Source organism: Leucopleurus acutus (assembly GCF_964270905.1).
Source record: "Leucopleurus acutus genome assembly, chromosome: 3".
NCBI lineage: Eukaryota > Metazoa > Chordata > Mammalia > Artiodactyla > Delphinidae > Leucopleurus > Leucopleurus acutus.
The window spans coordinates 49,386,067-49,413,605 of NC_139145.1; the positions used below are offsets into that span (position 1 = coordinate 49,386,067).

The window sequence follows — 27,539 nt, forward strand, 5'->3', positions numbered from 1 at the left end:
CACCTCAAACTCAACATGTTAAACCCGATACTCAAGTCATCTCACTTCCAAAATCTGTTCTCCCTCCTGCATTCTATGTCTGTGTAAACTGCACAACTATTCACCCACTTACTGAAGTTGATTTGATTGTCCTCTTTCCCTTTCTATTCCTATATTCAATCTGTCCCTAAGACCATAAATTCAGTGGAATCCTCTTACTGAGTTTAATGGGTGCTCTTTAAAGACTTCAGACATGCTCATTCTAGCACTTTATTGGAAATTAGTTAGGTACATCAATGAAATCAGATCAACCTAAAAGCATCATTTTCACACAATAATATCCCGATAATCTGTGCTATCTTCTTACATAATTTAACAAATCCCCAGATGCTCCTTATTTCGGTCAAAGAGCTTGAGTGGTCCAGAAATCTCTCTATACATATAAATATAAATTGTAGCATTTAAAATAAACATCACTGTTTGAGTTAGTTCCAAAGGTGCTGGGAACATCTCGTACCTTGGAATGGTTGCAGTGCTGGTGGGAGGGGATGAAGGGAGTACACATTCTGCGGTGGACCTAATTACAGCAGGGGCTGGGGCGGAGGGGCACACAGGACGGGGCGGGCGCTGGGTATCCTGAAAGCTGGCCAGGGAACTCAGCCACCCTGCATCTGCCAACACTGCTTGAGCGTCAAAGCTATAGGACACTAATGCAGAATGAAGCCCATTGCCCCAGCTCCCTTGGCGTTGCCAAGAAATGTCAGAGCCCCTCCAAACTGCAGATTCTGGTGTCCTGGGAAGATCCACCCATCTCCCTCCCCCTGCCATGCTCAATTCCCTCCCAAATTAGACAACTCAAGGGAGTGGCACCTCAAAGAAAAGAACGTTGAGCCACATGCTGTTGGTCCCTTGGAATGATGACGGGGTGCCTTTGCTTGCCTTCATCTTAGGGGCACTGGGGAAGACTGCTCTGCCCCAGTGTCTCCCTCACCCCTCATCAGCAGCTAGGGTCTTTGGTTCTTCAAAGCTTCTCAGCATTCAGCAGTAACACCTGTGTATCTACCCACCAACAGCTTTAACCTCCACTAGGTCATTGGTTCTCACAACCCCATGAGGTAGGACGGGCAGGAATCATGATCCCCATTTGGAAAATAAGGAGCCTGGAACTCATAGAATTAGGTCCCTTGACCAAACTCACACCACTGGCCAGTGGCAGAATCAAAACCAGAACTCAGGTCTCCTCACATATCGAGCTCCAGTGTCCATGCTCCAAAGTCCCTCCTGCGGCTCTTCTGAGAAAGGGAAAGAAGCTGGGGGCAGGGACGCTGTCCTCATCCGTCACCTGCCCCTCTTGGGAGGTTCTCAGACGGCCCCATTGAGGACAGGATGAGTCCGCATGCGATAGATGATGACCGCAGTGGCCGGGCACAGCAACAAGGAGGTCATGATGACAATGGTGGCCAGGATGATGAGGACAATGACCCAGATGTCCAGGATGTGCTTGGGGAGCACGACTTCCATGGGGACCTGGCTGATGGCATCCATGCTGCTTCACTCTGCAACAGGCAGGAAAGAGGAATTCACCATTTTGTACCCCAGGAGGCAGAAGGTAGGTCACTTACCAGCTGCTGTGTACTCGTTAATGTTGCCTGATCAATAATAGTAACGGCCTCATTTACTGTGGGCTTCCTATGTGCCAGGCCCTATCCTAAGCACTTTACGTGTATTAACTCACTTAGTCCTCACTTCAACCACCAACCCTTTGCGGTAGGGACTATTATTGTCATTCTTTTTTATTTCTTGGCCTTTATCTTCAGTTATTTCCATTTTGGAGATGAAGACTCTAAAGCCTTAAAAGATGTAGCTGTAGTTAATTTCCCCAAGGAAGCAAAGCCAGGTGGGTGGGACTCCAGAGTCTTCATGTTTAACTATTAAACTATCATACCACCAGTCTGCTCCCTCATCTGTAAAATGGGAAATTTATTGTTTTTGGTCCCGCACCCCTTCTCCCTTTCTCCTGGTAACAGGTCCTCCTCTTTTCTGAAGAACCTACCCTTTCTGTGTGGTTTAGTTAGGGCACACACCTGAGCACAGGGAAGCACATGTGACCTAGGCTTGGCCATTACAACTCTCCATGGCCTCAATTCAGGAATAGGCAAGTGATCCAGGCTAGGTCAACCAAAGTCCTCCCAGGGATTTTATTCACAAAGTACTGGGAAAGATGATTCTTTCTGCTGGGATTGCTAAACTGAAAGGATATGAGTCTGGAAAGGATGGGCGTGGGGCTGTCTTGCCCACATGTGACAGCATGTCCTAGAGATGGAAAGAGAAGTGGAGTCCTGACAACCTCATTTGGGTACCTGAACCCAGCCAGTCTGACACCATCTGCAACCTCGGACGGCCCAGATATATAAGCGAATAATCCTCTAGTTTTGCTAAAGCCAGTGTCAGTTTGGTTTCTCTCACTTGCAGTTAAAAGAGTTCTGATGGATCAAGATGTAAATCAGCTGTTCCCAAACTTTTTCGATTCACAGCACCTTCAGTAATTTTCTCACAGCACTCTAGGCCAAAAGATATACCTCGCAGTTCCATTTATTACGTAGTTAGGTTCAATTTAATAAACATTTATGTCCTAACAAATGAGTAGCTGTTTGAAAATATAATACAGAAGTTGAAAGAAAAAATTTGTATTTCACTCTTAGCCAGTTACTTACGGCATGTGTGCGACTGTGAGGCATTGCACAACTTTTCAAACTTTGGAGTCAGATGGGACGATGCCGTGCTCACTTCCTATTCCACATTCATTTGTGTGCTGTGCTTGCAGTATCATGGCAACTGTTAAAAACTCAGCATCACAAAATATAGCATCACCAAAAGGAATGTAGGATGATTAATGTTAGACTGTAAATTATCTTGAACTAGTAGTTTGCGCAACGTCTGAGAGTTGTCAAATATCAATATTCCTGTCAAAAATTTTAAAGATCCCACAGCTCCCAGACACACACTTTTCCAATGAGTTCACTGCGGCTCCCCAGGGCTCAGCGCACAACCCGGGAACCACAGGTGCAACGTGTTCCCTGCCCAGAAGTCACAAGGCCGGAATAAACAATCTCCTACAGTTCCTTCTAGATCAAAGATTTATAATTCTGTGATTCAAGGTCCCAGGCAAAATTCCCAATTCCAGTCCTATTTCCTGCTTTTACCTAAATCAATAGCTTTTCCTTTTTAATGCCTTTGGCTCCATGCCCACTGTGGCCTCATTAAGTAATTTTACTGATTACCATACCCAAGGTACAGTCTCCAAGATATGCATACATACTAGGGTGTTTGTTTCTGCTCTGTCTGCTATAGCAACTAACACAACAGGAGTACCCATAAATAGTAGAGTATATCCATATAATGGAACACCAGGCAGCAATTTTCATTCATTTATTTAACAAATATACAGTGCTTGCTACACACCATGCACGGTTCCAAGTGTGTTACAAATATTAACTTATTTAATAGTTATTATCAAAAAGAATGATGATCTGTAGTGAGCTCCAAAATAGTCCTAAGTGGGGAAAAAAATAAAGTGCAGGATAATGTGTATAGGATAACTCCTTTGGTTCAGATTTTGTAGAATTAAGTAGATAGATAGGTGAGGATATATGAAAGTAAAATCATTTATAAGCAGAATCCGAAGAAAATGTTAATAGTGATTACCTTTGGGAGTTGGACTAGGAGTGGGAAAAGTTCCTGCTTTTCATTCTTCATTTTTTTTTATACTGTTGAGTTTTATAAACATGAGCATGTCTTACTTTTAATTTTTTTCAAGTCAACCGGTTGATGGAAAAATGGGCTTTTTTTGTTTTTGTTTTTTCTTTATTAAAAAAGACTAAATAACACACATACAATTTTCAAGCCAAATAAAATTAAAGTATGAGACTAGATTAGTGGTCACCAAATGCCATATACCGTGCTAAGTGAGAACCACCTATGGACAGTTTAAAAAACGTTGCTTCGAGGTCCCATCACAGACTTACTGAATTAGACTCCAGAGGGGCCTCCCCCACTCCCATGTCCCAGGTGATTTGAATGTGCAGCCAGCTTTGGGAATCCCTGATCCCTAAGGCCTCTACCACTCTTCCTAGCTCCATGATTTGGGAATGATTCCTCCGTGCTCTGTAGCCAGTCTAAGTCAGATGCGGGCACATTCTAGGATGGAGGAGAAGCCTCTAGAGAGGCTCTCAGGGCCACAGGATTATAAGGCAGGGGGCCTGCCCCGGAGGAAGAGGCACAGGCTGGCCCTGCCTCAGCCTCAGAAACGTGGTCACTTTCTCCAAGGTCTAAGGCGCAGAAGCGTGAGTCACAGGAGACGCACACTGTTAAAGAGGGACAGGGGTGGGGGAAATCATTCGTTGTGGTCTCCTGATTACATCAATAGCTAGCTTGCCTTGGGCCAAAAGAACCACACAAAAGCCCTTTCCGGTAAACCCATTAACATCAAACAGTCTCTGTAACTCCAAATGCCAGGAACACATAATCTTCCTGGCTGATTTTCATAAGGAAAACCTGTCATTTACGGGAACTCAGGCTTCAGGGCTCATCCACAACCAAAAACCACTGAAGCTAGAACTAGCCTTGTTTCACAGGTGGCAACATTGAAGCCCAAAGGTCTTCCCCCACCTTCAAGCCCACCCGCTTCCAGAATGATCACTCAAAGACATAAATCTGATCAGATCACTGGCCCTAATTAAAACAAAACAGAACAAATCGATGAATAAATGAAACTTTGTCTGTAACCTGTATTCCAGACTGTACCACTATTACTTTTTCACACATGAAATTGTTTAAAACCCAGTCACAAAAACAGATAAAATTGGAGCTCCTCTAGACTGCTGGGGAGTGCTCAGCGAGAGGGGTTTGGGGTCCTATCCAGTAAGCAGAGCTGAATCCTTAGAGGCCCTAAGCACTAGAGATTAGGGTGCCCACCCCCTTCACATATATAATTCAAACTCAAAGCAATACTAAACCATAACACCAAAATGTACATGTTATAATGAAATTAAAGTCATTTTTTTCTTCTAACTGAAAAGATCTGAGAACATAACTTTTCCCAGTTATGTTTCTGGTGTCCCCACTTAGCACAGCCTGCTCACTTGGTACAGCACAGCTGTTCAGCTGCTCCTTGACCCCTTGGGCTCCTCAGAACACAGATTGAAAGTCACAAGCTGTGATGTTCTCCAAGGGCCCTTCAGGGCTCTAAGGCTGGCCATACATGTGGCCAGGAGTCAGAGGGCACAGGGAGCTCCCTCTCCCTGTTTCAACCCTCTCAGTCCTCCAGCGTGTTCTCTGATGAGCTGTTCCCTCCCATGTAACAGAGGTTCCAGTAACTTCCACCTTTCCCCACTGTGAAAGAAAAGGTATTTTCCCCCAAATGAGAACTACACAAACCATACGTTCAGCACCATTAATGGCATGCTAGAAAAATTGGCTTGAGAAAAAGCAGGACTCGCTGACTTCTGTTTGACCTCGTCTGGCATCTGGGTGACTGGCTCCTTGTGAGGGCATAAAACTGTTTCTTGGTACATCTAATGAATAACTATAGATCAATAAGCTTATTGTTTGCTTTGCAGATATATTACTTGTGATTTCTAATGAATACGTCAAGTTGGAATATGGCACAAGCCATTCATGTCACAAATGTAACCTTATCATTGATAAAAATATAATGTTTTTATGACCACGGAAGGTAAACCAGCAGTCAGGCCTAAATTCTTGTTACTTCAAACTGGTATACTTTATCTATTTACCTCGTTAATAAATAATAAACTTTAACATATGTTCGATGTGTTTGTCTAAGAAACTATGTTAAAGTCACCCTGAGCTGACAAACAAAGGAGCCACTGGCTCCATCAGCCACTGACACCATCTAGGCCCTACACCACCTGCCCTGTGACCTGGAGACATCATGGCTCCACTTTAGACCATGAGTTTAAGCAATGGAAAAGTTAAGAATCCCAAAATGACTATTTTGTATCCATTAATAAGACTAAGTGTAAGGGCAAAAAAAGAAAAAATGGTAGTTCCTCCAAAGGAGGAAAACACTGTACCTTCTCCAAAAGTGGGAAATTCATCCCATCTATCAAGTAGTCTGTTTGGTCCAGTCTAGGAAGGAAAGCAGAGGTTCCCTGCTGCCTGCTTCAGAAACATCAAATTTTACTTTTGGGACCATTTTTCTTAAGTAACTGAAAGTTCTTTTACAAAAAAAAAAAAAGAATCCTTCCAGTCAGTTCTATCATACGGCAAATTTTCTAGTGCCAACAAAAAAATATACATTTCTTAAATTAAAATTTCCTACAAGTCAGGAGTTTTAGAATAACCAAATTCAAAGTGACTAATCTGTGCTATCTATCTACCTTTCAATTATGAGACTCACTCCCCAACAAATAACTTTCACCTCTCTGACAGAGCACTAATAGTTTTTGGTTGAGCACTCTCAGGACTAGTAACTCTGTCTAGGGTGTTCATTCATTCATTCACTTGTTAAGTACTTGCTATATACAAGATACTGTCTTAGGAGTTACTATTATTTACTCAAAAGACATGACTCTTTTAATTCCAAGGAGCACAAAGAAGTTAAGTATCCCTCCCCTTAAACACAGAATTACACAAGCCAGCATGTGTTTAACAAATACCAACTGCTAAGGACTGTGCTAGGCCTTGTCCCATACATTAATTTATTTAAACTTCACAGTAATCCGGTGCAGGATATATTATTTTACAGATGTGGAAACTAAATCTGACAGAGGTTAACTGGCTTGTGATCATAAAATTAGTAAACGGGATTCAAACTCAGGTCTCCCGACCCTGTATTCACCACTACGTACAGCTACCTCCAAAGCACCCACATAGACCCAGGAGTATGAACAGGGAGATACCAGATCCATAGCTCTCTTTTAAGCCCAGGTCAGACTATTACTGTTTTTGGTCAAAGGGCATTCTAGATTTAGAGAATTAAGAAAAGGTATGCACAGAAATAGAGGAAACAATCCTAAAATGTGTATGGAACCAACAAAAGATCCTGAGTTGCAAAGCAATCTGGAGAGAGAACAAAGCTGGAAGCATCATGCTCCGTGATTTCAAACTATATTACAAAGCCACAGTAATCACAAAAACATGGTATTGGCATAAAAACAAACAGATCAGAGAGCCCAGAACGGAATAGAGAGCCCAGAAATAAAACCACACATATACGGTCAATTAATTTACTACAGAGGGGGCAAGAATACACAATGGGGAAAGGACAGTCTCTTTAACAAATGGCATTGAGAAAACTAGGCAGCCACATGCAAAAGAATGAAATTAGATTACTATCTTACAACATGCAAGATAATTTAAAATTTAATTTAAAAATTAAACTGGATTAAACACCTGAAACCATAAAACTCCTAGAAGAAAACATAGACAGTAAACTCCTGTACATTTGTCTTGGGAAGGATCCTTCGGATCTGACTCCAAAGGCAAGGGCATCAGAAGCAAAAATAAACAATAAAAAAAACTACATTAAACTAAAAAGCTTCTGCACAGCAGAGGAAACTATCAACAAAATAAAAAGGCAACCTATTGAATGCGAGAAAATATTTGCAAAGCATATATCCAGTAAGGGGTTAATATTCAAAATATATACAGAACTCATACAACACAACAACAACAAAAATCTGATTTAAAAAATGGGCAGAGGATCTGAATAGACATTTTTCCAAAGAAGACAAACAGGTGGCTAACAGACACATGAAAATATGCTCAACATCACAACTCATCAGGGAAATGCAAATCAAAACTGCAATGAGATATCACCTCAACCTGTTAGAATGGCTATTACAAAAAAGACAAGAAATAAGTGTGGGCAAGGATGTAGAGAAAAGGGCACCTTTGTACACTGTTGGTGGGAATGTAAATTGGTGCGACCACGATGGAAAACAGTACGGAGCTTCCTCAAAAAATTAAAAATAGAACTACCATATGATCCAGCAATTCCACTTCTGGGTATTTAGCCAAAGAAAACAAAAACACCAATTTGAAAAGATATATGCAGCCCTATGTTCATTGCAGCATTATTTTTAATAGCCAAGATATGGAAACAAACTAACTGTCCATCAACGGATGAATGGATAAAGAAGGTGAGGTGTATATACACAATGGAATACTTACTCAGCCATAAAAAGAATGAAATCTTGCCGTTTGTGACAATGTGGATGGACCTGGAGGGTATTATGCTAAGTGAAATAAGCCAGTCAGAGAAAGACAAATACCATTTCATTTCATTTATATGTGAAATATGAAAAAACAAATGAACAAACAAAACTAAACTAAACCAAACCAATAGATACAGAGAAGAGATTGGTGGTTGCCAGAGGGAAGAAGCGTCAGAGAGTGGGTAAAATGGGAGCAGGGGGTCAAGAGGTACAAACTTCCAGTTACAAAATAAATAAGTTGTGGGGAGGTAATATACCGCAAGGTAACTATAGTCAGGAGTATTGTATTGCATATTTGAAAAGTGATAAGAGGATAAATCTTAAAAAACTTCTCATCACAAGAAAAAAAAATTTGTAACTTTGGTGACTAGATGGTAACTAGAATTATTGTGATGATTATTTCACAGCATATACAAATTTTGAATCATGTACACCTGAAATTAATATAATGTCATATGCTAATTACACCTTAGTTTAAAAAAAGAGAGATGCAATCTACAAAGATCAGGACTTCCACTTCTGTTAACGACAAACTAGATAATTTCGACCAATCTTCTTACTGAGGACTGGAAAAATTAGGCCCCCCAAAAATCTGCTCAAAGACACTAAGAAGTAGCAAAATAATGAAGAATTACCAGGCTAAGATCTGGAAGAAGACAGAAATTCAGGGAGGTGAGCCTGGCATGTGAAGCAGCATTTCCGTTAGTGGAGGATAGAGGCTAAGCAGTGTTTCTGACAGACTCAAAAGTACAAGACTCCCAAGACAGAGAAAGCAAAACCCCTGCATTTTGAGTTTGGACTTCAAAGAGCACTCTTAGTGCTAAGAGTGAACAAGAAGTATACCAATCCCGGAGACTGCAACCCAGCTTTGAATCTTCACAGTCCCTGAAATTGAATTAAGTTTGTTCCAGATCACTAGTACCTTCAGGTCCTTGGCAGAAGCAAACTTACATCCTCTCTAAAGGAGATAACATCACAATTCAAACTTTCATTCAAATTTCAAATTTTTTATTCAAATGTCCAATCATGACCAAAAATAAGCAGCAGTGAAAAAAGGCAAGATGCCTAGAATGGAACCATCAGAAACAACAGACAATAGAAAAAGATTTACAGGGCTTCCATGGTGGCGCATTGGTTAAGAACCCACCTGGCAATGCAGGGGACACGGGTTCGAGCCCTGGTCCGGGAAGATCCCACATGCCGCAGAGCCACTAAGCCTGTGCGCCACAACTACTGAGGCCTCGTGCCACAACTACTGAAGCCCACATGCCTAGAGCCTGTGCCCTGCAACAAGAGAAGCCACCACAATGAGAAGCCCGTGAACTGCAACGAAGAGTAGCCCCCACTCACCACAACTAGAGAAAGCCCACGCTCAGCAACGAAGACCCAACGCAGCCAAAAAAAAAAAAGAAAAGATTTACAGGGGCTCCAGATATTGGAGTTGTCAGACAGACACACACTTCAAGTAACCTTGATTACTATGTTTGAGGACAAAATAAAACAAGATTGAAAATTTTCACAGAGAACTGGAAACTATAAGAAAGAACACAACAGATTTTTGAAAAGAACCAAATAGAAATTCTGGAACTGAAGAATACAGTTAATTGAAAGGAAAAAACCTCAATGAATGGACTTAACAGCAAATGAAGCATAGCTGAAAAAAGAATTAGTGAAGTGGAGGATCAGAGAGAAAATATAATGATGCAGACAAATAAAAGGGTGAAAAATACAGAAAACTGGGTAAGGAGTATAGAGGAAACAGTGACACAATACAACATACACGTAACTGGAGTCCTAGAAAGAGAGAAGAGAGAATGGGGCAGAAACAACATTAGAGAAAGAAAGAACTAAGCTGATGAAAGACATCAATTCACAAAGTAAAGAAGCCCCATGAAGTCCTAGCGAGATAAATAAAATGAAATCCATAGTTAGGTGCATTATAGTAAATCTGCTGAAAGCCAGAGACAAAGAGAAAAAAAGATTATCTTCAAATGAAAACCAGTTAGACTGAGAGGTAACTTCTCAACAGAAACAATGTAATCTAGAAAGCAGAATGATTTCTTTAAAGTGAACAAAAATAACTGAAAAGTATTAAGATGAAATAAAATTTCGGATAAAAATACAGGATTTAAATATTCAATAACAGTAAATAAATAGCAGAAGAAACAATTAAAGTGTTCTGATTTTCTGGCATTGTCTGGGAAAGGGCAAGATAACCAAATAACATTGGATTTTGTTAAATTAAGGATGTATATTGTAATCTCTAGGGTAGCCATTTAAAAGTAGCAAAAGGGTACATGATTTTCAGAGAAAACAAGAAAAAGGGGGGAAAAACAGAACAGGTGGGACAAATAGAAAGCACATAAAAAGATAGTAAATTTAAACCCAAACTAACAAAAACTATCAGAGCATATAAAATATAATTTTTTTTTTACAAGAGACACATGGGGATTCAGAAATGTTGAAAGTAAATGGAAAAAAAAGAAATACCATCTATCACAAATTTTGGAAGCTAGTAGAGCTATCTTATCATCGGAAAAAGTAGACTTTTAGGCAAAAAGTATAACTAGAGATGCCAAAAGATAAAATGATTTTTAATTTTAATATACCTAATCTCAGAATTATAAGGAGAAATGGACAAATTTACAATTACAGTGGGAGAGTTCAACACATCTCTCTCAAATACTGACGGAACAAAAAGATTTTAGAAATCACCTAAGGACACAGAAAACTTCTTAAATTAGTAATTTTCTACAATATATAATTTCAAGTAGAAAAACTAATTTAAAATAAAAAGTTAACATTTAGATTATTTCCTCTATGAATAACTATATATTCATTAATGGTATTGGAAAAGAATAACTTGGAGAGTAATTATATTAGAATAAAGGGAAGCATAACGTATTGCATTCAAAAAGCAAGTTCAAAGCAGAGTAGTTTTAGTGTAGGAACAAGTAAGTTTTAGAACTTATTTCATACATTAAGTCATTTGACCTGACTCAGAAAATAGAGAGCTGGCTCTAGTATGCTCCAGTTACAACTGTAAATAGGCTATTTCTGTAAAGCAATGACAGTAAGCAGAATTCTAAGGTGGCTCCCATAATCTCCGTTCCCTGGTGTTACCCTGTGATTAGGTTAGGTCACGTAATAAGGGTGAAGGGATTTTGCGGATGTAATTAAGGTTCTAGAATTGCTTACTTTAAAGTAATGGAAAAGATTACCCTGGGTGGGTCTGACTTAATCAGGTAGAAGTCCTTTAAAAGAGGGCTGAAGCTTTCCCTAGGTCAAAGATACTCTTCTGCTGGCCTTGAGTTGCAAGAAACAAATCTACCCACAACCTGAAAGAGCTTGCAGGCAGATTCTGCCCTAATGGATCCCCCAGATGACAATGAGGTCTGGCTGACACCTTGACTGAAGCTCTGTAAGGACCCAGCTAAATTGTTCTTGCAATCCTGACCCAAGGAAACTGTGAGATTCTGAATGTATGTTTTAAGCCACAAAATTGTGGTAATTTGTTATGGTAGCAATAGAAAACTAATACAGCAATACTGTATCCTACTGGGTTTGTTCCGTGGAGGTGAAACTTCTACAAAGTAATGGTATTCTAGAAATCTACACAGAATTTAGACACTATCTAGTTTAAGCCACATAATCTACCTTCCATTTTACAGATGAAGCACATGACTTGCCCAGGGTCACATAGCAAGTTAATGGCAGGACCCAGGGGAGAACTCAGGCCTCCTGATTCTCAGTGCTCTTTTCAATTCCATCACTATCCTGTTTCAGATGGGAGCTGGGAGAAGACGGTGGGGCATCGGGTTGGAGAGAGCAGTGATAGAGAATAAACTAATATAATGAATGAGAGCCAGCCAGGCTTCTTTTTTTTTGTATTGAAGTATAGTTGATTACATTAACATTAACAATGTTAACAATGTTGTGTTAATTTCTGCTATACAGCAAAGTGATTGTTATACATATATATATTCTTTCTTAAAATATTCTTTTCCATTATGGTTTATCATAGGATACTGAATATAGTTATCTGTGCTATACAGTAGGGCCTTGTTGTTTATTCATTTCATGTATAATAGCTTACATCTGCTAACCCTAACCTCCCTCCCCCAATCCCCTCCTCCTTGGCAACCACAAGTCTGATTTCTATGTCCATGGTCTGTTTCATTTGTGTCATATTTTAGATTCCACATGTAAGTGATATAGTATTTGTCTTTCTCTTTCTGACTTACTTCACCTAGTATGATAATCTCTAGTTGCATCCATGTTGCTGCAAATGGCATTATTTCATTCTTTTTTATGGCTGAGTAGTATTCCATTGTATATATGTACCACATTTTCTTTATTCATTCATCCATCAGTGGACATTTAGGTTGTTTCCGTGTCTTCGCTATTGTGAATAGTGTTGCTATGAACAGAGGAGTGCGTGTATCTTTTGGGATTAAAGTTTTGTGCGGATATATGCCCAGGAGTGGGATTGCTGGATCATATGGTAATTCTATTTTTAGTTTTCTGAGGAACCTCCATACTGCTTTCCATAGTGGCTGGTACAGGCTTCTCGACTGTACCTTTTTTACTACATAAAAACCTAAGGGAAACTTTAGGCCCAGAGCCCTGAACAATTTCCCCAAAGGTGAGGCAGGGAGATAGTTTTCCAGGACCACACACACACAAACACACACACACCAAAAGCAAAGCAAAGCAGTGTCCTGTCAGAAGCACTCATGGATATAGTTCCAGCGTTTGTATTTCATCCCTTTGACTTAAGGTCCAAATGCAGATCAACCCAGTGAGGAACGTAATGACTAAGCCCTGTAACTTATTTATTCCTCACCTTGGGTAAGAACATCAGAGAAGAGAGGGAGAGACAATGGAATCCTACTTGTAGTGGGAGATTCCACCAAATTGGAAAAAAAAAAAAAAGCCAACATGCATAGAGGACGAAAGACTAGGAGAGGAATGGACTTTGCCTGGGTTCCAGCTCTGCCCCAGCACTGATTTTACCCAACACAGCTCCGTTCTCCTCACAGAATGCCTTCCCTCTCTACTCAGTGGTATAGGTACTGAATAAACATTTCTTAAGTCAGCAAAGCCCCAAGCTCCTGTAATCTGGTAAGGTGATGGAAGCTCTTAGAGTAGAGAGAATACTTGGAAACAGCAGGGAATTAGCTCCTAAACACTCAGACTGCAGAGTAGTGTTAGAAGCCCAGTCTTAGAGGCCAGCCGGCTTGGATTTAAATGTGGCTGTACCACTTTCTAGCTCACCTACCTTGTATAAGTTACTTTAACTTCCTAATGCTTCCATTTACTCAGCTGAAAACAAAAACAAAAATGGGAAAGTAATAGTATCTGCCTTGTAGGGTTAGGAGAACTCCATGAGATAATCACATATAGTACTTAGCAGTGTTCTGACAAACAGTAAGCACTCTACAAATGTTCGTCCTATGATTAATAATTCCTGACCATAGGGACTCTCTGCAAATATCGACCCCTTTGGCTAGAGTTTGTTAGCATCCCTAACTTGGACTGTGTCTTCGCTTTATCAACAAAGAAGATAGATGCTTAATCCATATTAACAATTTTTTTAAGGGAACGCTATTTATTATTATTATTATTATTATTTTGGCTGTGTTGCGTGTTCGTTTCTGTGCGAGGGCTATCTCTAGTTGCGGCGAGCGGGGGCCACTCTTCATCGCGGTGCGCGGGCCTCTCACTGTTGTGGCCTCTCGTTGCAGAGCACAAGCTCCAGACGCGCAGGCTCAGTAGTTGTGGTTCACGGACCTAGTTGCTCTGCGGTATGTGGAATCTTCCCAGACCAGGGCTCGAACCCGTGTCCCCTGCATTGGCAGGCAGATTCTCAACCACTGCGCCACCAAGGAAGCCCAGCAATTTTTTTTTAATCAACCAGCAGCAGCACTGGTTAAGCTGACCTATTTCTCCAGTCCAAGTATGAAGCTAGTAGAGTAGCAATTCATTCTAATTCAGTAAACATTTATGGCACTGTGATTAACACTGGGGAGTGGGTGTGGAGATAGAGAGAAAAACAGTGTTTTCCCTTAGGAGGCAGAGAGAAATACAGTGTTTTCCCTTAGGAGGCTCAGGCTCTTCTGGAGGAAAAGACATGAATTACAATACAAGGCAGAAAAGTGGACTAAAGGTACAAACTACATGCTATCTCCAAGGAGGAAAGAAGTAGAGTACTTGATTTGAATCCTGCTTTCCACCCTTAGAAGTATGACTTCGGACAAGTTATTTAAAAACGCTAAACCTGTCTTGTCATCTTTAAAATAGGGACACTAAAAGCACTGCACTGCAATATCCTTTTGCGAGGATAAAATGAGATAATATGTATGGAGTCCTGGAAAATAACAGATGCTCAAAAAAATATTAATCCTCATGCCTTCATTTTTGTCTAAGTAAAATTGAAGGCAAAAAAGGGGGCTTTTGATATGGACTTTGAAGGTAAGTAGGAGTTCAAAAGAAAGAAATATGGGGAAAGGCAAGATCAGTAGAATAAACATCATCAACAAAGCCCAGAGCTGATGAGATACTTGGTGTGTTGGGAGCACATATAGTCCTGGTGGCTTGCGCAAGAAACTTAACCTTTTAAAGCTCCAGTTTCATTTGTAAAATGGAAATAATAATAACTATTAATAGTAACTTCTTCATAGGGATGCCATGGAAGTTGAATGAGATAATGCACATAAAGCACTTGGACAATGCCTGGTACACAGTAAGGGCTTCATAAATGTTAAACTGAGCTAGTGAACACAGCTCCCAAACTCACACAAAGTTCAGAGCCTCCACCATTAGTTTGGGCACCATGACTGCTCTGCGACTGATCTAGGAAACTGTAGTGATAGTTTCATAAACAAACAGCCGTTGATGTCTGTCCCAGCTTTGACCTTCCACCAGAAATGCACACTCTCCACATCTGAACTGCAGCTAACAGTTAACTTTTGAAAGACTGCCAGTGGTTATCCAACCAGTTTTACCACCAAGGAGTTCTCCAAGGAAGAATGCAATAAAAGAAATGACTTCCTGATGGCAGGCAAACTTAATTATGCCAGAGTGGGAGAAAAGGCAGATAGAGGCAGGTGGCTTCCTGCAGGTGTGGCCTTAATCCGGCACTGCCAGAGCTCTGAGCAGACAGTACTGATGATTCCTTTCCACTAGACACGGAGGCCAGGGAGGAGGCAGCTAGAACCAGCTCTGAGTCACTTGGGCTGGAGGCATCTCTTGAAGCAGCTTGCAGAATGTGAACAATGAGGTAATGGTTCACAGGGGAGTAGACTAGGGGGTTTACCAGCAAGGCCCAGTGTATAGCACCTCTTCGTAAGGCTCTACCCTCTGAAAGAGCGGGTGAGATTGTCAGAAAAGAATGGAGCATTTAGGCCAGACAGAGAGGGCAACTCATGTACCAAGAAGGGACCCCACTGGCCACCTAGTAGCCTGGGGTACCTCGTGACCTGTGTCCCAAGCGCTGTTCCATTTCAAGACCTTTGCGCTTGCTGTTCCCTCTTCTTAAAATGCTCTTGCCACCGGATCTCTTCAATATCCAGTGTCTCAGTGGCCATGATCTCAACTTAAATGCCACCTTTTTGGAAAAGCCTTTCCAGACCCACCCTATTAAATTACCATCTTATCCACCAGCCATTCTCTATCTCATACCTTGTTTTATTTTCTTCATAGACTTTTCACAGCCTGAAACTAGCTTGTTTGTTTGCTTGTTTGTTTGTTTTTATTGGCCATCTTTGCCCACTCAAAGTACAGTGCAAGTCCTAGGAGAGTAGATGCATCATCTCTTGTTCTCTGCTGTTCACTCAGTACCCATCACAGGCTCTGCTGTGGCACACAGTAGTGCCCAATGAATGTGAGATTGACAAAGAAATGAATATGGACAGACTGGGGAACTTTAGATTTGAGCGTAACTCCTAGAACTTAGTTAGTGGGGGAGGTCCAGAAAGGATCCTCATCCCTGTAGAAGTTCAATGACCTTAAAGTCAGAACCTTATCTCTCTTTTTTTTTTTTTTGCGGTACACGGGCCTCTCACTGCTGTGGCCTCTCCCGATGCAGAGCACAGGCTCCGGACACGCAGGCTCAGCGGCCATGGCTCACGGGCCCAGCCGCTCCGTGGCATGTGGGATCCTCCCGGACCGGGGCACGAACCCGCGTCCCCTGCATTGGCAGGCGGGCTCTCAACCACTGTGCCACCAGGGAAGCCCCCAGAACCTTATCTCTTGAATAAAATAACACCTTCTGACTTGATCTCTGTACACTGAGGAAGGATTATGAGGCCTCTTTATTTCCCAGTCCACCTTGTACGTGCAAGGCAGAGGAGCACTGGCCTTTCAGAATAATGTCCTCTAGGCTTCCCACCTACTGACTTGCTTGGGCTGGTGAGTCAAATTCAGGTTTTGATTCCCTGTGTTCAGGGGCTGGGCATTGGGGGGTTACTGCCCGGAGTATGGACTTTTCTCTCTCTGTTCTCCAAAGAGGACAGAGAGGCTGATAAAAGGGAAGGGGATTTCTCACGACAAGTCCAGTGTGAGAAGGCCATCCCAGCTTCACATTTACTCTTGGAAACAGTGTTATGTAATAGTTAGCCTCAATTATTTACCAACTCAGCAAGGAGTCCATTTCGCCAGGGACCTTTGTTCCAAAGAAAGGGGCCAGTGGAAGGACACACAACTATCAAAAATGTGAAATAAAGCAAATCAGAGGACTTTCTCCAATGACCCGAGGTCCCTGAGGAGCACTCTGTTCTCATTTTACCCCAGTTGGCTTCTATCTCCTCCAAAATTCTTAACAGTCTAAAGACTTGCTCCCTGCCTGAGTTTCTATCTGCTCTCTGTGGCTGGAAAAATGGAAAAACACCAGGATATTTCAAAGAGATCAGAAAGCAGCCAGAGCTGTTCAAGACTGCACGTACCATCTGACCCGGCCAATAACAGAGTCTTAGAAACCAACAGGGGGCCAGCAGAGGAGAAACCCGGGCCAAATCCACAGCATCCTGTTTAAGCCTCTACCATCCATCATTGTTATTTGCCAGTGACTAAGTGCCTGCTGCTGCTGGGCTGACAAAGGAGACCTCCATGAGATCGGCTCTCGGGGGGCTGGGGGGTGGAGGGGTGTCAGTGATAGAGCTGCAAGGGCACCCCAGTGGTGCGAATCCCCTGCCGAGATGTGTGATCCAGAACAAGTCCCTCTGCTGAAGTGGACCTTGCTGTGTATGGTAGGTAGAATAATGACCCCTCAAAGATGCGCATATCCCAGTCCTCAAACCTTAAATATGAACAAGGAAGCATGGCTCAGAGGGAGGAGTCAGGGCAAGAGGCAAAGGGACTCTGCAGCTGTGATTAAAGTTAAGGACTTGGAGATGGGGAGAGTACCCTGGATTACCCAGGTGAACCCAGTCTAATCACATGCGTCCTTAAAAGCGAAGCGGAAGGCAGCAGAGTCAGAGAAAGGACCTGACTGGCTGTTACTTACTCTGAAGAAGGAGGAAGGGGGCTATGCGCCAAGGAATGCAGTGGCCTGAGAAGCAGGGAATGGCCGGCCCTCAGCTTGCAGCCAGCAAGAAAACAGTGACCTTGGTCCTACAACCACAGGAACTGAGTTCTGCCAGCAACTCAGATAAGCAGGGAACCAAGTCTCCCCTAAAGACTCCAGAAAGAAACGCAGGCTGAGGATGCCTCGACTTATTCTAGGTAGATCCATATCAGAAGTATGATTGCTAGAACTGTAATGCAATATATTTGAAGCCATTAAATTTGCGGTAATTTGTTACAGCGTTAGAAAACGAATGCAGGGTGTGATCCTCAGTAAGTCCCTCTTTCAAAGTGAGCTTCAGTTTCCTGTAGGTCAATAGGAGAGGATGGACAAGGTGACCCCCCTAAGGGGCCAGCTCTCAAAGACTGACTCTGCTCCCCGGAGAGCTCCGCCCCAGGTCAAGATGGTGTGTTGGGGTGAAAACCATTAAAGAAACATAGAGAAGAGTGAGGGAAAAAGAAGATTAATCTTTAAAAAGCCCCAGGGTGTTTCCTAAGATGCCACCCGGGGCACTCAAAAAGAAAGGTCTCCTGTTTTGCCCCTCGTTACTTCCTTGACCATACATATCCCAGAGGAACGAAGTGGGAAGTGTGAGAGGGCTAGACAGACGCTTCACAATCAATCTGTAGAGGCTGTCCAGAGCACCGTGTTAAGAAGGATTCTCCTGCCCCGTGGAGGTTTGTTGAAAAGTCCTGGGTATCAGTGTCAGCCTGGGGCAGGGAATTAGGAGGAGTGATGTGTGTGACAGATATGTGTCGTCATTAATTGAAACTGATTCGGGGAACCCAGTTGTTTTCTCTGTCTTTCCTTCTCCCTTCTCCATTTCTTTCCCCCTGGTCCTATGTAGTGGGTTCCGAGCAATTCACATGCCCAATCAGCCAACCAGGGTCCAAATCAACAAAATAAGGAAGCTGTATCTACACACAACTAAGTAGTTTAAAGTCACACAATTTAGTCACTGAATCTGTTCTGCTGTTGTTTAATGTGCCAGGCAATTATAATTCTGACCTGTTGCCCTTCCTTAGTTAAGGCTAAGAGTTGCCCTAACTCTTAGCCTTTACTCCCAGATGTACACCACTCTCACTTGAGGTTCACTGTCTGTTTCCCTAGTGAGTTGGAAGGGTACTAGGGTCCACAGTGATTCACTAGTCCAGTGGCTGCCAAACTCTCACTTAACTCCCCCAGGTCACCCTGTGAGTAAATGGCAGAGGCAAGATCTGAATCCAGATCCCCCCAACTGCAATGAGGTTCAGAGCACGGGCCCTGGAGCCAAACTGCCTGGGTTCAAATTGCAGCTCTGCCACTTACTTCCTGTGTGATCATGCGTGAGTTACTCTCTCTGGATCTCAGTCTCCTCATCTATAAAATGGATGCAGTGATGGTCCCTACCTCATAGGATTATGGTAAATATCATAGCATTATGTAAAATGCTTAAAATAATGCCTGGCTAATAGCAAGCACTCAATAAATGTCAAGTATGATTATTATTACATTATTCAGCTTACCTGGCCAATCAGGGAGGGGGTCAGCAATGTGTGGTAATACCAACATTTACTCTTATAAACTGTGAGTGCGAGTACACATGTGTCTTTGATACCACTGCCAATAGTGGCAGTGTAAGACAATCAAGATAAAGATCCTCTTTCCTTGGAAATATTTCCTGTGTTTTTATGCTTTAATCCATGGAGAAGAAACAGAAGGACTTTTCTTTTTCTTTTTTTTTTCTTGCACTTCATGTATTTATTTGAAACTTTGTACATGTCTCACTAAAGCATTCTAATATTTCGTTAGAGTGTGATAGGCAGGATAGCAGGCACCTCTGTGTAGGGGAACAGAACATCTATTACAAATATACCGTGTTTCACTGAGCTTTCCCCTGGAAGAGCAGACTCTACACTTTCTGGCGGCATTTTTTTTTTTTTAAAGTCCTGTAGGTATTATTTCCTCTAGAATATGTTCTTTTATTTTACCTGATAGTCGACAAGGTGGATCTTTGCAGGGGCCTCTTTTAGAAACGCCACAATAAGGACCAGGTGCACCACTACATTCACCAGAATGGTCAGAGTTACCCATTCTCTAGCTACTGCTAACAAAAATTGCTTGTGAGTCATTTTATTCTGAGAAGCACTTTTCTTTAAAAAAAAAAAAAAAAAAAGGATCAGAATATGGCTGGGAAAGCATCTGAGGCTGTAACTACCTCTTTACCCCCTTGGTCTGGCACCCCTGGGCCCAATATGTGACCCAACCACACTTGGTCCCCAGAGTCTCTGATTGTTTTATGTCTCAAACACCTCACCACGGCTCAGTGATTCTCAGGCTGGGCCAGAGAAAGGGAATCCCCAGACGTTTTATGGGACGGCGGAGCCCACAGCTCTGACGCTCTGAGAGGTCAGTGTTTGGAAGATCTGATGGGGCATGAGTTATAACCCCCGTGGCAAGATTCATAACCCCAAGACAGCTGGAAACAGGAGGTCTCGGTTGGAGCAGAGAAACGCTTCTCCATGGCTGTTTTTGGTTGTTGTTATGACAGAAGTACATGATGTCCTGAGGCTCAGCTGGGCTGTCTCGTATGTGCTCAGAGGATTGCTGAGTGCCCTGAATAACCCCCAAAGCACATCCCCCTTAACCACAGACACCCAACTTTTCCACCTCCACTTCCTCATTTTATAGGTGGGGGAAGCAAGGTCCAGATAGGGAAACCCCTCAAGGTAACTCAGTGTCTCCTGACTCCCAGGGAAAGGTTCACCCAACCCCCAGCCCCACCCTATTCAAGCATTCACAATCCTTCCGGACTATGGACTATTTACCCACCACACTGGGACCACAGATCACAGCAGATGATCAGGGAATCTTTCATCCTTGAATAAGTGAGCAGCTCTCAACACTACAGCCTAGAGCTTTGAGGGAATCTATAGACAAACGTGAGACTCGAGCTCCCAGGTGCCAACAAGACTAAAACGAGTCAAGAAGAAACAAGTGGAGCTGCATGCATAAGAGCCCAGCCTGGCCACTGAATCCAAAAAACAACCTTGACAGTTGTATGGTTTTTAACAGTTTACATCTCTCTCTCACTCAGCAGGCAGTATCGGGCGCTGGTTCACCAGGCCCTGTGCCAAGCGCTGAGGATGCGAGACAGTCCCTACACTCAAGGAGTGTAGACAGTCCCTACACTCAAGGGGGTTCAGGGGTGCAAGAGAACTGGCAATTGGAACAACCAAATCCTAAGCGGCAGGAGGAGGGAGCTTGGGAGGAAGGCTTCTCTCTGAGTTACTTTGCACGTTCCCTTTTTATTTGATCTGTATGCAAAGGGTATTTTCTCCATTTCACAGAGAAACTGCTCGTGACAGACCAGGGCTGGAACCCACCACCCCTGACTCCAAACCCCTGGTGCCCTCCACGCTGGACTTTGGGAAAACTAAGACAGATAGCCTGCTGCTCTGGGTGGTGCAAAGACCCAAACTGCCGGCACAGCGCCCACAGCGGTGCTCAGGCTGGGGAGCTGAGCCCTGACGCCGCGCCTGGAAAGCAGAGGTAGCAGAGCCTGCTGGAGGAGGGGTCGCGCTCCCCAACCCCGGGCAGGAGCAGGGAAACGCGAGAGAGGCCCGTTTCCGGTGGGGTTGGGAGCCCACCCATCCAAGCTCCGGCCTCCGGGGAAGCCCAAGATCGAGCGCCGAAGATCTTTGGAACTTAGGGGCGGACAGAAGGAGAAAAGAGAAAAGCAAAAGTGATGAAGGGGGAGAAATGTGGAAGAAAAGAGGGCAGTTGGGAGGGCACTGGGGTAGAGGCAGCACGAGAGCCAGAGTCCCAGGCACTACACTTAATAACCCCACTCACCCTGGATCCGCACAGCTCCTTTGAAAACCCACGGCCCCCGCCGCTGCTGGATCGTGCCAGGTCTGCGAAAAGTTCCTGGGGTAGAGGCAGCCGGAACCCTTCTCCAGGTCTCCTCGGACGGTACGGGTCCTAGGAGTGGGATGCGACCCCTAGCCCCGGGATCTCGGCCCCGAATGTGCCCCGTAGCTCCAAGCCCCGGGCAGACGGGAGCGCGCAGCAGTGGCCGGGACGCGCGGCTGGGCACGGGGCACGCTCTGCTCGGGTGGCTCTGGAGGCTCTGGAATGCGCGGCCGCCAGGGACCGCCCCCGGAACGCGGGGGCCTCGGCAGCTGCAGCCCGGCTCAACTCCTCCCCCTGCCTCCCCAGCGGGCTGCACAGTAAAGAAGAAACCGAGTCTTGGGGTTCCGAGAGTGCCACTTGTCACGCACTCGCCTTGTGACCTTAGCAAGCACTTCTGTCGAGGGTCTCCACTCTCTTGTATTGTAAACAGAGAAAATTGACCTAAAATGTGTCCTCTGTGATCCTTTCCAGCTGTAGTCTGACACATGGGAAAGTCTAGCCCTTTGGTTGGAGTTTGCTTTGGAAGGAGGTTTGAATGGAGGAGCAGAACTCAAAGCTCCTCTTTTGCAATGTACTGAGCGTAGGATCCTTAACAAGAGGCTTCACCTCGCTGACTCTTGCATTCTCTGTAAAATGAGGACAGGAACACCTGTCTCCCAGTCGTGTTGTGAGGACAGGGTTGGAGGGCCAGCATGAATGACGTTGCTTGGTTGCCTGCTATAACGTGCCTCTGTGCCTCCTGTTTATTTTGTGATAACAGTGAAATGGCCCAATCTAAGGCCCATGAGAGCTCAGTGTCTGAGAGGCCTCCCAGGCCCTACCATTTCCCCACCCAGCTTCCACAAGGACAATGCCAACTCTGCAATCTCCTACACACCTCTGTGATCTACCCAGTGAAGGGGACTCCCAGTCCCATCTCGGCGCCTACAATATTTAATTCAGTAGCCCAGCGTTCTTCAGTTTTACTATTTTAAAACACAGGAGCTCAGGCCTTGACCATCAGTGCCAACTTGAGGAGTCTTGGAGCCCAGCTGTGTTTCAGTTTCTTCCTTTGCCCAGTAGATATGTACAGTAGGAACCATACTTGCTCAGGACCAAATTTCGTATGGCATAAGCGCCGGACTTAACCCCTACTCTTTTCTCTGAATCAGGAATGAGGTGAGCAGAAATGATTTCTAAATCATCACTACCAGATGCCAGTTTTTTAGAGGGCAAGCAATGAGGATGAAGGGGACTGACATGAGAAGTTATTTGACGAAAATTCTAGGAATTGTCACTCAACAGCATATTTTAATGAAAAGAGAAGTATGGGATCCTAAAAACAAGTACCACACAATTCTGAGTAGTTTAATACAAAACTATTGACAGGGAAAAATAAAAAGTTAAAGGAGGATAATCTCAACTTAATACAAAATATTCCCTGGTTAGTGGAAGGGGGCAGGGGTTCCTTTGCATGGACAGCTGGTAACTCCATGTGCCCTGTATGAACACTGGCTTCCTTCTTAGAGAATGAAGAGGCCCCGAACAGAGCCAGTTGCAGCCAGGCTTGGTCTGCCTTTCCCATTTGACAGTGTCTCAGTCTCTCTTTCGTAATGATTTGCCCTGGCACCCAAAAGGCAAGCCAGAAGAAGAAATTTGAATAGCCTATGGGAGATATCCCACATTAGGTCTGGTGTCTCAGCTGGGCTGATTTTACCAAGACAGCTTTGGAAGGGAAGAATAATGGATGCTGTGTTGGGGTAGTAGGAGGGGGAGAATAGCTAATTTCAGCAACAAGCTTTTGTTACAACAAAAATCAGGGGACAACTCACATTTCTCTTTCTTAATCCTCCATTACAAGTATACCAAAGGGAAAAACAACAGGAACTCAAAGAAATAAGTAATACTTACTGGGAGATTCCACCCTCCTCCCCCCCGCATAGTGGAGGGAGTCTGAATAAAAGAAGCTGTAGTCTGATGACATTGGCTTCTATCAAAGCACTGCCTAAAGGTGCCCCCACTAGGATGCAATCCATTTCTGATACCCTCTCTGTGAATCACATCTGTGCAAGAATATTCTTCTTCAGTATATTTTCTTTTGTAAATTTTTCACTTGCACATGAGCTTTTATTTAGTTGTGAGAAATAAAGTGGTATGTTGCGTTAGAAATCAGGAAACCAAAATTCTGAGTCTGTCACTCAGTAGCTAAATGATCATTAATGCCTCAGTTGCCTCACTTGTAAAGTAGTAAAATGAGACCTATTCCTCCTGTCTGATACAATTATTGAGTATTCATATATTTCTTTATTCAAAACTGTTCATTGAAAGTCTCCTACATGGTCTGGTCACCAAGGAAGGCGAATTCTCTTTCTTTTTTTTTTTCTTCCTTAAATTTATTTATTTATTTATCTATTTTTGGCTGTGTTGGGTCCTTGTTGCTGTGGGCCGGCTTTCTTTAGTTGCGGCGAGTGGGGGCTACTCTTCGTTGCAGTGCGCGGGCTTCTCATTGCAGTGGCTTCACCTGTTGCGGAGCACGGGCTCTAGGCGCGGGGGCTTCAGTAGTTGTGGCTCGCGGGCTCTACAGCTCAGGCTCAGTAGTTGTGGCACCCAGGTTTAGTTGCTCCGCGGCATGTGGGATCTTCGTGGACCAGGGCTCAAACCCATGTCCCCTGCATTGGCAGGCGGATTCTTAACCACTGCGCCACCAGGGAAGCCCCAAATTCTCTTTCTTTATTGTGTTTACATCTAGTGGTAAAATGTTCACAATAAGTAAGTAAACAAATAAATAAGCGAGATGATATCAATTTGTGAAACCATGAAGACTAACAACAAGTTATTGTGATACAGTGATGGAGAGTGTTTTATCATGGAGACTGTAGTTAACCTGAATTTCCTAAATTGTTTATGTCATTTGTGATTATGTTACTCTGTAATATACCAGCTTAAACATAATTTCCAAAGCCTTTAAGAATTTTGACTGATATTAAATCAAGTAAGTTGGTGAATAATCTTTAGATGGCTGAATAATTTCTAAGGAAGATAGAATACAAAAACATTGGTCACCAAGCATGGTATGTACACACACACATACACACCGCACATGCTTCTTATTTTTATGTTTGAGAGTAGATAAGCCTTTGGGGTATATTAATGTGTATGTTCAGTTTTGCCCCTTTAAGAAATTTAAAAGGGATGTGTGTGGCCATAGGAAGTTTTATGTTTGCTTTGCTCGTAGCTAAATGTTTGTGTATTTCAAACCATATTCAGTTACTTGCCTACAGTTACCTCCATGAGGAACTAGAAGGTAGTTACATTGGTTAAAAGTTGTAATTTATATGCTAAGAGAGTAGAACTTAATGTTCTCAGCACAAAAAAAAAAAGGAATGGTAGCTATATGATGGGATGGAGATGGTAGCTAATACTGTGGTGGTAATAATTTTACAGTTTGTAACAACATTTTGTACATCTTAAACTTATACAATGTTAAATGCCAATTATATCTTAGTAAAGCTGGAAAAAAAGAGAAATGGATAGGATCCCATTTCTTAAATTGAAGTTTGGTTGATTCACAATGCTGTGTTAGTTTCAGGTGTACAGCAAAGTGAGATATATATATATATTTTTTCAGATTCTTTTCCATTATAGGTTATCACAAGATATTTAATATAGTTCCCTGTGTTATACAGCAGGACCTTGTTGGTTGTCTATTTTGTATATAGCAGCTTGTATCTGTTAATCCCAAACTCCTTATTTACCCCTCCCCTGTTTTCCCCTTAGGTAACTGTGAGTTTGTTTTCTGTCTGTGAGTCTATTTCTGTTTTGTAAATAAATTCAATTGTATCATTTTTTTTAGATTCCACATATAAGAGATATCAGATGATATTTGTCTTTCTCTGTCTGACTTGTTTCACTTAGTATCATAATCTCTAGGTGGTCCATCCATGTTGCTGCAAATGGCATTATTTAGTTATTTTTTATGGCTGAGTAATATTCCATTATATATATATATATATATATATATCCATTCATCTGTCAATGGACATTTAGGCTGCTTCTGTGTCTTGGCTATTGTAAATAGTGTGGCTATGAACATTGGTGTGCGTGTATCTTTTCAAATTAGAGTTTTCATCTTTTCCAGATATATACCCAGGAGTGGGGTTGGTAGATCATATGGTAGCTCTATTTTTAGTTTTTAAAGGAACCTCCATAGTGGCTGCACAAATTTACATTCCCACCAACAGTGTAGGAGTGTTCCCTTTTCTCTATGCCTTCTCCAGCATTTATTATTTGTAGACTTTTTGTTGATGGCCATTCTGACCAGTGTGAGGTGATAGCTCGTTGTAGTTTTGATTTGTATTTCTCTAATAATTAGCGATTTTGAGCATCTTCTCATGTGTCTTTTGACCATCTCCATGTCCTTTTTGGAGAAATGTCTATTTAGTTCTTCTGACAATTTTTTGATTGGGTTGCTAGGTTTTTTTGATATTGAGTTCTGTGAGCTGTTTGTATATTTTGGAAATTAAGCCCTTGTCAGTTACATCATTTGCAAATATTTTCTCCCATTCTGTAGGTTGTCTTTTCATTTTGTTTATGGTTTTCTTTGCTGTGCAAAAGCTTATAAGTTGGATTAGGTCCCATTTGTTTATTTTTGCTTTTATTTCTTTTGCCTTGAGAGGATGACCTAAGAAAACATTGGTATGATTTATCTCAGAGAATGTTTTACCTATGTTTTCTTGTAGGATTTTTATGATATGATGTCTTATATTTAAATCTTTAAACCATTTTTTTTTATAGATTTTATTTATTTATTTTTGGCTGTGTTGGGTCTTTGTTTCTGTGCAAGGTCTTTCTCTAGTTGTGGCAAGCGGGGGCCACTCTTCATCACGGTGCGCGGGCCTCTCACTGTCGCGGCCTCTCTTGTTGCGGAGCACAGGCTCCAGACGCGCAGGCTCAGTAGTTGTGGCTTACGGGCCTAGTTGCTCCGTGGCATGTGGGATCTTCCCAAACCAGAGCTCGAACCCGTGTCCGCTGCATTGGCAGGCAGATTCTCAACCACTGCGCCATCAGGCAAGCCCTCTTTAAACCATTTTGAGTTTATTTTTGTGTATGGTGTGAGGGTGTGCTCTAACTTCATTGCTTTACATGCAGCTGTCCAGCTTTCCCAAGACCACTTGCTAAAGAGACCATCTTTTCTCCATTGTATATTAATGCTTCCTTTGTTGAAGATTAATTGCCTGTAGGTGTGTGGGTTTATTTCTGGGCTCTCTGTTATGTTAGGATCCCATTTTATTCAATATGATGGGAACTAGAAAAATCTTTTTGAAATACACAAAATAAGATACGAACAAATGTATGAACCTATCACTTTTCTAGAAGAAAAATCTAGTTGTGACAATGTCAATTCTCTTCAAATAAATGTATAAGCTTAAAAAGATTTGGGCTTCCCTGGTGGTGCAGTGGTTAAGAATCCATCTGTCAACACAGAGGACATGGGTTCAAGCCCTGGTCCAGGAAGATCCCATGTGCTGCAGAGCAACTAAGCCCGTGAGCCACAACTACTGAGCCCGCGAGCCACAACTACTGAAGGCTGCGTGCCTAGAGCCCATGCTCCGCAACAAGAGAAGCCACCGCAATGAGAAGCCCGCGCACCTCAACGAAGAGTAGCCCCCGCTCACCACAACTAGAGAAAGCCCGCGTGCAGCAACAAAGACCCAATGCAGCCAAAAATAAAATAAATTTATTTTTTTAAGTTTTAATTTATATGGGCCATTGAGACTATATTAAGAATTGAAGTAGCAAAGAAATATGAATGTGTATGTAAGATTATGAGTGTGATTGTGTTTATCAACGTAAAAAGAGCAATTTTGTATTGAAGTAAAATA

At 42.7% G+C, this 27,539-nt stretch overlaps 1 protein-coding gene across 2 annotated transcripts; it reads right to left on the bottom strand.

Annotated features, from left to right (window-relative positions):
- Nucleotides 1-233: 233 nt before the first annotated feature.
- On the bottom strand, nucleotides 234-21,847 carry SMIM3 (small integral membrane protein 3). Of its 2 annotated transcripts, none has more exons than XM_082835633.1 (2): nucleotides 21,619-21,847; nucleotides 234-1,535 (listed from the first exon to the last, which is right to left on the bottom strand). In XM_082835633.1, exon 2 carries the CDS (start codon nucleotides 1,522-1,524, stop codon nucleotides 1,342-1,344), a length of 183 nt encoding a protein of 60 aa, XP_082691759.1. In that variant the 5' UTR covers nucleotides 1,525-1,535; nucleotides 21,619-21,847; the 3' UTR covers nucleotides 234-1,341. The 2 variants fall into 2 exon arrangements, with proteins under 2 accessions (XP_082691759.1, XP_082691760.1); XM_082835634.1 differs by lacking the exon at nucleotides 21,619-21,847 and adding an exon at nucleotides 2,694-2,711.
- Between the last annotated feature and the right edge of the window lie 5,692 nt (nucleotides 21,848-27,539).

Excerpts from the sequence above, each read along its gene's own strand:
- SMIM3 (XM_082835633.1), bottom strand. The coding sequence starts at position 1,524 with ATGGATGCCATCAGCCAGGTCCCCATGGAAGTCGTGCTCCCCAAGCAC.